This window comes from Vipera ursinii, assembly GCF_947247035.1.
Source record: "Vipera ursinii genome assembly, chromosome: 2".
Classification (NCBI taxonomy): Eukaryota; Metazoa; Chordata; class Lepidosauria; order Squamata; family Viperidae; genus Vipera; species Vipera ursinii.
In genome coordinates this window covers 74563339-74573671 of record NC_139513.1, presented here as the reverse complement: position 1 = coordinate 74573671, position 10333 = coordinate 74563339, and the positions used below count along the sequence as shown (strand labels likewise).

At 42.3% G+C, this 10333-nt stretch overlaps 1 protein-coding gene across 8 annotated transcripts in view; it reads right to left on the bottom strand.

Moving 5' to 3' along the window:
* Positions 1–1030: 1030 nt before the first annotated feature.
* The window catches only part of UIMC1 (ubiquitin interaction motif containing 1), a 92017-nt gene continuing 82714 nt past the window's right edge, over positions 1031–10333 (bottom strand). For 7 of the 8 annotated variants that reach the window (XM_083354101.1, XM_083354100.1, XM_083354095.1 and 4 more), the window contains 4 exons: positions 8203–8329; positions 3419–3482; positions 2870–2912; positions 1031–1481 (listed from right to left, as the gene is read on the bottom strand). In XM_083354101.1, coding sequence (XP_083210227.1) covers positions 1268–1481; positions 2870–2912; positions 3419–3482; positions 8203–8329 — 448 coding nt within the window. In that variant the 3' untranslated portion in view covers positions 1031–1267. Of the gene's footprint in view, positions 1482–2593; positions 2656–2869; positions 2913–3418; positions 3483–8202; positions 8330–10333 lie in introns of all 8 variants that reach the window. The other variant, XM_083354102.1, reaches the window with a different exon arrangement.

Here is a 10333-nt window from a genome sequence, read left to right as displayed (position 1 = left end):
TCTTCATGCACCACATCACAACATAACCTCATGGCTGGATGAGTGGGACATATATATATATATTAATGTCCTTAAGCAGCTTGGACCAGGAAATAATCCAGAAATGGGTTATCCTGATCAAACAGAAAAACCTAATGCCCTTTCTCCTCTGACACCTGTCTTCCGTGTTTATGTTGTGATTCAGGGTCAGCCTGTGGGTTCGGCAGGTGGGTCGGACGACTCAGAGGAGGAGGGGGGTGTTGAAGAGCTTGCTGAGGGGGTGGGAGAGCTTGCTGAGGGGGTGGGAGAGCTTGCTGATGAGAGCCCTCAGCCAGGCCCCTCCCACCTGGTCACGACGGAGACCCAGCTGTGTGAGCCTGACAGCATGGATGAAGATGACCCCACAGCTGGCCCTGTTCAAGGACGCCCAACGCAGGAGGCAGTCAATCAGGAGTAAACAGAGGAAGGCAATGGGGCACCTCGGAAGGAGGCAGAGAGAAGCCATGCCCTGAACTGTATAAAAGGGGAATGCGTGGGAGGGCTGGTTTGCTGAAGGCAACCGCTTGAATAGCTCCTGTTTCATGGTTCGTGTCTTGTTTTGCTGTTTTATGTTAATAAATTTGGCAGGCTTAGTTCCAGCCTCTTGCCTTCTTGTAAAAGGGGTTGCCCCTGCCTTTTCTGCAGGGCCGGTAGCAGGCTGGTACAGAACAGTTTACCAGTTTCGGTTTAAAAGCTGTGATCCCTGCTCCCATAGGACAGAAGGCCAAGTAAGCCTGGCTTTTTAAAAAAAATTCATCCCTCTGCAGACTTCTTCGGTTCTGTGGGAATTAGTGCAGGCTCTAGTCAAAGTTAAATACATTTTTTAAATAGGAGAATGAAATCTTCCCAGTAATAAAACATGAAAGTGCACCAATTTTGGTCTTTTTGGAGTATTCTGGGAGATGTGTCCCAAGTTGGTGACCAGCATGTAAATGTTTACTTAGGTTGCAATGCAGTCTTTAAACTAAAAAAAAAATACCTGTATTAAAAAAAATCATTAAAGAGCAGAAACTGAAGTTTATAAAAACATAATAAATATATTTCATTTTATTTTCTAACTGCAAAGCAAGGTTGAATAGGCACCTATAGAGTATACACTTAGTCAATACATGACAAATTCTGGAAGAATTCATACAAAAATTACAGAAGAATGAGGAGGGAGCAGAGTTGATTAGGGAGCTGAGAGGTCTCCGCCAAGCAGGCTCAGTAGAGTCCATAGTTTGTTGGCATCTTCTCCATGATGCCACCATCAGCACTTCTTTTGCTTCTGATGGCTGGCTTTGGTCTGTTTCCAAGGGTGTGGCTTAATCACCAGCTGTTTTTTAAAGTCCACCAGGCAGCCTTTGGCTTCAGAAATGGAAGTGAATGATCTAATAGGAGAGTCGCTGCAGGGTCCTTGGGGGAAGAATCTTTCTGAATTCTGGTTGCCCTCTGTTTCCTTGTCCATTTCTGTTGAGCTGGGCCTAGCGGAAAGGATATTTAAAAAAATGAACCCGGCTTCCCTGCTGCAGAGTGAACTCTTTCGTAGCTTTCTCACTTTCAATATTGTAATTTTAAAAAAATACACAGGCACACAAAGGAATTTGTAACTGAAACTATCTAAATCACATATTTAGTAACATCAAAATAAGAGAAACCCGACTTCAAAAACCGAGCAAAGATACAAAATCATGGAGTTTAACTAAAGCACAATAAAACAAACGAACGAACAAAAAATTGAAAGAGCCCACCTAACTTCCAATAAATAAAAAGTCAATGGGGTTTGCCAGGGGAGGTTTACATAAGCCCAGCACCATGGCACAGAATGCCTTGTTTTGCGCTTTAATCAATCCACTGACTTCCACTGACCTAATTGAGATCAAGGCTACCAGTGTGAATGCAGACACATGCCAATTTGTTTGTGGGAAATATATTCTACTAGTTACTGAGGCAAACCAACAATAATATGCGGTTTTCAGCATACCAAATAGGCAAATCTGATTAATGCAGTCTGTACCAACGATGGTATCTGAACAGTCTAGGCAATTCACATAGTACATGTCGCTAAGCATGCCATATCCAGGCTGCAAAAATCCTGACCACCATTATATGACAGTAAAAAAAAAGAGACAAAAATTATTGTTGTTAAACGGCAGCAAAGAAAGGTGTTTCATATAACACTTTGTAGTTATCTAGCAGTTTTCTGGACTAAGTTGTACTTTATTGGTGTATTGATAATATGCAAACTAATGTGCCACTGTAGCTTAGGAGCATTTAAAGCAGACAGCAGCTCCACAGATTAAAAGTTAAGCAGTTAAGGAGAAGTATCGTTTTCTGGAATTATACCAGAGAAAGGAAAACACCATTCGAAAGCGCTGCTCCAGTCAAATGGACGGTATTTAAAAAAACTACAGAGAGATTCAGAAGAATTAATAAGGAAACCCTTCCTAATATAGGCCACCCATCTTGACGGCCAAAGCAGTTTCAGCCCCCCCAAATGAGGCCTGAATAAAGATTGCAAAAGATCGAGATAAGGACTTGTTAATTTTTTGATGAGTAATAAACTTACAGCAAATTAACCTATTTTTCCACTCACCATATGCCCTCCATAAGTTTTAAGAAAAGAAATCTCCTGTCTAATTAACTCAGGTTTTGGTTCTAAGGAGAAAAAAAACATTGTTTAACTGCATTACAACAGAAGGAGTAGACTTTGCCTTCAATGCTAAAAACTAGCTTCCTGCAGGATTTCTTAATTTCATTTGGCTTTTCCACTTTGTTGAAAAAACAGCAAGGGAAACAAGTGACAAGGAGGGTTGCTGCAGCCCACTTAACCCCTGGAAAAGCCTATAACGCAGAAAGAGCACTAGCTAACCTTGAGTCTTCTCTTCTGGATGGTAAAGCAGCCATCTCTGCATCTGGAATATAATACAGCACAGAATCTTAATGACTTCAGCAGGTGGATGATGGCCTCTGTTTCGAGATCAGCAAGACTCATGCTAGTGGGCAAGCAGAGAAACTGCAGCCACCTGGTAGTAAACGCATCCTAGCTAAACAACACCCTCCTTTCCAGCTTGGTGGGCGATATGGGGCAATTTATGCGTTGTTTGGACTTGCAGGTTTCTCTGATACCTACCTTTATATGATACAAGGAAAAGGAGCACAAAGGGCTTCTCTTGTCTTATTGTAAAACACACACAATCACTTAATATTATCTCGCGGAGACTCCCAGGAGTGATTCTCATCTTCATTAAAGTCAAGAGAAATCCTGTTCTACAAATGTTTAACTTTGAACTGATATACATGCAATGGGAAGAAACACAAAGACTCTCCATCTGTAGTTGTCCCAGGGGCTATGCTGTATTGCTTAAGGACAAGCCCATTCCTATGACTCGATCCAGACTGCATCAATCCACTTTCCTACCTGCAGCCTTGTTTTCAGATTGTTCTAGCATACTCAGTAATCGGCCTTCACACCTTCCCTTCTCCTAGAACAAAGTAAGAGAATGTCCCCATTAGGTCTTGCAGAAGAAGGCTTTTGACAAAGTATCCCATCGGAACCACCCACCCAGACAGAAGCAGAACTCTGGACATCTTGTGGTTGCCCAGAAACAAAGACCAGCTTTCTTCTCACTACACCAAGTTTTTTTTTTCATTTTATCTTCCATTTTATCATATCTGCACTTTAGTAGATGTTGACCTAGTGAGCTGACTTCAGGCCCCCTGCCCCCCCAATAATGCAAAGCCACCAATGTTTCACCACCATACTCTCAAGCTTACATATATTTATGTAAATGAGCAACAACAAACCAACAGCCACATTTCTGTTGGAGCTGGCACTAGAGGGTAAAAGTTCCGTCACAAAAAGGCAATCCCGCTTTCTTCTGTCCTCCCTAGCAACGTAACAGTAATCATGAGGGAAGAATTGCTAAGCGTGATGACAACGCAGGTATTTCGCCACGTTAGATGTTCTGCAGGAAAGGAGGAAGGAGGAGTGTGGCTTCGGGCAGCAGCTATAACTATATCGTTCTAGCCTCAGAATCCAACGTAGCCTTGGAACAGAACTTTTCCGTCATCGTTTTTGCGTAGCCAAGTATCATCCATTATTAATTACATGTTCTTTTGGTTGATTTAATTACCTTCCAAATGCTGCTATAAAATTTTAAGACAGAATTAAAACAAACTTCATTCCGAAGGTTCCCTTTTGGAAATATTGTTTTACATTTGTTATTATCTACTTCAAAGAGTTCTGGGCAGGCATCCCTGCAGCTGTCCCCAGGGACCAGGGCCAAGATAAGCAAAAAGAAGAAAAGGATGCTCGCTATTCAGAGCATCTGGGGTCAGAAGCTACAATGCTCATTTAAGAAGCAGCAGAAATCATCTGCGTTGATTTGGAAAAGCAACAGGGAGGACCTGAGCCTTAGGTGCCAAAAAGTCACGTTAACATTTCCGGCGACTGTTTTAAATGTCAGCCAAGTTCTTCCGTGGAGAAGAAAAAGAAAAGGAATTCTGAACCAAAGCAAGTGACATGAACAGAAGCTTCCCATTGCGCAAGAAAATGCAGAATGTTTGGCTGTCTCCCAGCTAAACTCATCAACAGGCAGTCTTTTGTCATTTGCATATAAATTCCTGAGGGGCCAGGGCCTGTGATGGATTTAAGGGATTACATAAAACAGAGACATCATGTTGCATCTTCCTGCTGAGAAATCACATTGCCTTAGCATTCACACTGCTCTATGGATTAAAATCTTACCATCTGAAATAAATCAGCACAAAGGCTACATGGAGGCCTTTGCTGCACAAGATGGGTAATGCATGTAAGGCAGCAACCATGCACAACTTAGAGAGGGGACGAGGAGGACCAGGACGTGATGCCCTCTTGTCACGCCCGGAGTTAAACCATGTGGGAATTAAATGGATGAATTGCATGAATTAATCGGCTAGATAAATTTGACACCTTCATCGTAGATTAAGGTTGGCAATAGCTGAAGGAAGGAAACACAGCTGAAACCTAAGGGCTATAGCCAGCAAGGGCTTAGCAAATGATTCAGAATCAGCGGCTGTACGCAGTGATGTCTATGTTTCACAGATAACTATTTGCATTTTTTCCCCTAATGGTGATCAACTGTATGCTCTTTCATTCCTCCTTCTGCGATATATGGACAGGTCTTCAGACACACCGTATTTTAAGTAGTAGATATAGGGCAAATGTACACTTACTTTTTGAAATACAATATGTCTTTCTCAGCTCTGGTTCGCCTTTCCATGAATATTGGGGGGGGGGGCGGTTTGCAAATAATTTATTTTCAAGTAAGCTGACTGTAGTTTTATCAGATATATGTGTTTTTTCCTTCCTCTGCAGTATTTCCAGCTCTGACTTATCCACTAAGACTTTCAGTGTCTCCAAATCCAGCTGTCTTCAATCACTCCCATGAGTGAGTCCTATTCCCTTCCTCCTTTTTATACTATCTTTTAATATATAATGATACCAGACCCAAACTCATGATAACATCACATGACATCACCACCACACAACCATTCAAAAAGCAAATCCGAACCCACAACGATAAAGACACACAACCACAAAACAGAAACCTAACTACAGCTGCAACATCAGCCACTTTAAACCCCTCCAAACCACACAATAAGCAAACTGACACCCACTATAAAAACATGGCACCACCACAAACACGAAGCCGAACAAAAGCAGCACAACTCACCAGCTCAGTTCTGGAGCTGGCAGCTGAGACCAGCCCATCCACTCAGAACACCCCCCCACCCAATCAGAACACACCCACCATTCAAAACACACTCCCACCCAATCAGAACACACTTGGTCCCCTACCCAATCAGAGCACACCTCCACAGAACACACCCCCTCTGGCAGTTTAAAAAAGAGGAACTAACAGCCACATGCTTCTCCCAGAAGAAGGAAGCCAAAGCCTGATGATGACGGATGGGACTCCGTCGAAACGTTGCGCCCACACCTTTAGTTCTACGCGGGGAAAAACCCGAAAAACCAAGGATCCATACACACACACACACACACACACACACACACACACACACACACACAATTTTTGGGTGGCTTACGGATGCTCGTAACGGATGCAAATCGTTTTGTCTGAATTATCTGCCAATAAATCCTCTGATGCCTTTTATTTTACATTTATTTCTGTAGCATCCAGTGGTTCACTCAGAGTACATGCATGAGGCTCCCTACAAATTCATTATCTCTGCTACTGCTTCCTTATCAACTGCACTGGTATGCCTGACATAGGATGAAATACAAAGAGTTACTATAATGTTTGGAAAGAGTTCCAAGTATACCGAAGGAAAAGAATTAGCACAGACTTTGCCTTACTACCTGTTGCCCACCAGTAAGGCTCAATTCTGCACTCTGGTATGACAGTAATATTGTAGGCAGAGGTCATTTTTGTTCTGGATAGCAATTCTGAGCAGGGAAATGCTGTTAGACTTTACAAAAACATTTGCATTTACCTATTATGTCCTTTTCTCTCTGCCAAAAAGTTGGACATAAAGGACCATAATCAAAAATAATATTGTAAGGTAGTAAGCGAATCATTGTACAAGTAGAATAGAAAGCACGTTCATAATGCGGGATTTATAAGGTATGGATCAATATGGGTGAACAGATAAACAATGGATGGCCATATGAATAGCCAAGTATTTCACAAAAATGTTTCTCAAAAGAAAGAATGACCTACCTGGAGAATTAAGCTTGAATAATTAAAATAAAACAGACATTTCTCGTTATTCATCTCACTCAAAATGCCCCACCATGGCTGCAGTGCATCTCTCAGAGGTGGAGAGAATACTGTGCTGCAGCATTTTAGATATAGGAGAATGGAAAATTGAAGGGGAAGCAGGTACATGTTTTGCATAGACTGTGAAATTAAACATAGCTACAATGATGGGAAGACCAGCAAAAACCCACACACTTTAATCTCATAAACATTTCAAAATGGCTTTGATTAAGACACCACATTAAAAAGTATTTATAAATAAATACATGTATATTCTATGCCAGGGGTCGGCAACCTCGGCTCTTTTATGACTCGTGGACTTCAACTCCCAGAATTCCTGAGCCAGCTATGCTGGCTCAGGAATTCTGGGAGTTGAAGTCCACGAGTCATAAAAGAGCCGAGGTTGCCGACCCCTGTTCTATGCAAACAACAAAGGCTAAGTTATTGATGCCAACAGTGGTTCAGGGCTCTTCTAGGTCAAGAATACCGAAAAATATTAAAGAAAAGGAACCACACAACTATTTCATTTTTCCTTTCATGGCAAAAAGGCAGGATTCAAATGGAAAAAGATCCACTCTATAGCCCAGTGTTGTTTTTTTAAAAAACCCCATAAATACAATACAGTGGATGCAGACTTCATCTAAGAGCACAACTCCAGTCACAACTGGAAAGGATTCAGCAAATATTTTATTAAAGCTAGCAAGTTACAGTGAGCCACTGGTCTCTTGCAGTTAAGAGTCTACCACTGACTGGTAAACCAAGTTCTTATATAGGTTTACTGACTTTCAAGATAAGCGTAGATACACTTTTGACTGACAATTTTTTTTTTACAACCTATAAGGAGTATTCAGGAATCTGGGAGTCCCTGTAACCAGAAAGAGAATACTTCGTAATTTATTTTAATACTTCATTTAGCTTTGAAAAGTGTAAATTCCAAACAAGTTGACTGTTATTCTAAGAGTTTGACACTGCATCCGACATTGAATGGGAGGCATTGTAAACATGCTCATTATCAGTATTCTTGTGAATGTTGCAGTTTCTGAAGACATACTGTTTGTGAATCAAAGGCCATTCCTTGATATGGCAAAGGTTACAATTCTGGGAGGATTTCCTTCCTCATTCAGTCTGTTGGTTGGCTTTTTCCCCTATCCTTGCCTTCCTTCTGAACACTGTTCACGCTGAATGGAACTGATGGGATTTGGAATCAACCAACATCCAGAGGGCTGTGGACTGATATTCTAGTTGATATGTAATCCCATCATTTAAAATCAAGTCAAACAGCCAGAGTGTATTTTTTTCCCCAATGCAGCCAAGCGTATTTATGGGGTTGGAAAATCAGGCAGACCCAATCTCTCTTCAGAAAAGGATATAAACAAAGACAAGAGTAGGTAGGCCTGCTAATCTCTCCACGCAAGTGTGAACCAAGAATACAGATCCTTACTTTTGCATGCCGCAGCCTCTTATGACTCTGGGTTCCATCAACATTCCGGCTACAAAGACAACCATCAACATGGCTCTGATACTCTTTCCTTAGCACTAGAGATTTACAAAGATAACACTTCTCATGCCTGCCAAATAAGGAAGGAAAGAATTGCATTAGAATTCACTCTTTTTCATTTTTGCTGCTTCTAGCTGTTCTGTAGGTAAGACTTGTCAATGGAGCAGGATCTGCACAGTGACGTGACCGATACTGTACTGTAAAACTGGCCTGTTGCCTAGTCAAAAAGGACAGAATGAGTTTTCTTCCAGCTGCTTTCCTGGGTGCTGCTACTGCAGCAATGGGATGTAATGAAATCAGCTCCTCTAGCTATCTCAAACAATACTGATTTCCTTTTAGAACCTGTCAACTCAGTTGAATGAAGTATCTGCTTTTGCAAAATTGGAGTTATGTTGTGCCCCAAAAAGCAAATCAAGTGTATTAAGTCAGAGACATGTTTTTCTCAGTCTAAATAAAGTCATCTAACTAATAAATCTGCCAGGGCACAATTTCCTTTTTAAAGCATGCGGTACTGACAAAGAAGCATTGAGCATTTGGAGCTCAAGAATAGGGTAAAACACCAGCCTCTACCAATGCTCAGATCACTCCAACTAACTCAACTGTGTCCCATAATTCCTCTGCTAAACAATCTAACCCAGGGGTGTCAAACTGCCGGCCTGGAGGCTGGACGCGTCATCCGGAAGCCGCACCCACCCCTGTTGTGATTCAGGGTCAGCCTGTGTGTTCGGCAGTTGGGTCAGACGACTCAGAGGAGGAGGGGGGTGTTGAAGACCTTGCTGAGGGGGTTGAAGATCTTGCTGATGAGAGCCCTCAGCCAGGCCCCTCCCACTTGGTCACCACGGAGACCCAGCTGTGTGAGCCTGACAGTGTGGATGAAGATGACCCACAGCTGGCCCTGTTCAAGGACGCCCGACGCAGGAGGCAGTCAATTAGGAGTAAACAGAGGAAGGCAATGGGGCTTCTCGGAAGGAGGCAGAGAGAAGCCACGCCCTGAACTCTATATAAGTGGAATGTCTGGGAGGGCTGGTTTGCTGAAGGCAACCGCTCGGATGGTTCATGTTTCTTTAAGCTTCTGTTTCTTGGTTCGTGTCTTGTTTGTTTTTGTTGCAATAAATTTGGCAAGCGTATTCCAGCCTCTTGCCGTTTGTGGAGGGGTTGTCCCTGCCTTTTCTGCAGGGCCGGTAGCAGGCTGGTACAGAACAACCCCACTGCCAATGGCAAAACCATCCCCGATCGATTGCGCAATGTCACATGACGTCGTGAGTTTGACATGTCTGCTAGATATATCCAAGAAGCCAATCTGCCCCCCCCCTTTGGCACATGAGGGCAGAAATGGAACTGGAGGTGGCTGCTTAATTGATGATCTGGAACTAGATAAATCCAGTGAAATTTGCTGCACAATGATATCTGAAATGTGTCTGAGGAGCCCCCCCTTGATGCTAAATCCCACAGTACTTTTCCGTATTTTCTTTCCAGTCCCTGCTGATTACCAAGATAATGTGCCTAAACAGAAGCTGTCCTCTCTATAATTAGCCTAATTCTATTAGTTATGTTGCCATCCAGTGTTTGTAGCAGCAACATTATTTTCAGGCAGGATTTTTACTGACAAACTCTTTGTGGGTGAACAGGTGGGGGGAGGACAGCAATAAGAAAGATTAAACAAAACCGGTTTCATTTGAATTCCTTAATTTCATTAACAGTGTAACCACAGGTAAGGCACCAGACATGCTAATCTTCTCTATCATAGCTTTGTTCTGATAGAAACATGTAGATATGCACAACAATTAATCTACTTTTCCAACCTATGCTGCTCTTAGAGCACAGTTTAAGGTAACTACCTACGGCGGACGGTTTGGCTGCTTTGCAGACCTTTGCAAATTGCCTTGATATTTATTGCCTCTATCAGCCTGTGCGAGACCAAAACAAATTGTGTGATTTTTGTGCCAGGACCAAAAATACCTTTAAGAACACTAGTGCTACAGGAATTTGCTTGTGGTCTTTGTTTGGCTTGCTAACCAGTTTTAAGATCTCCCTTTATTATTATTTTTAATGCTCAGGGGACTTGCATGTTTCC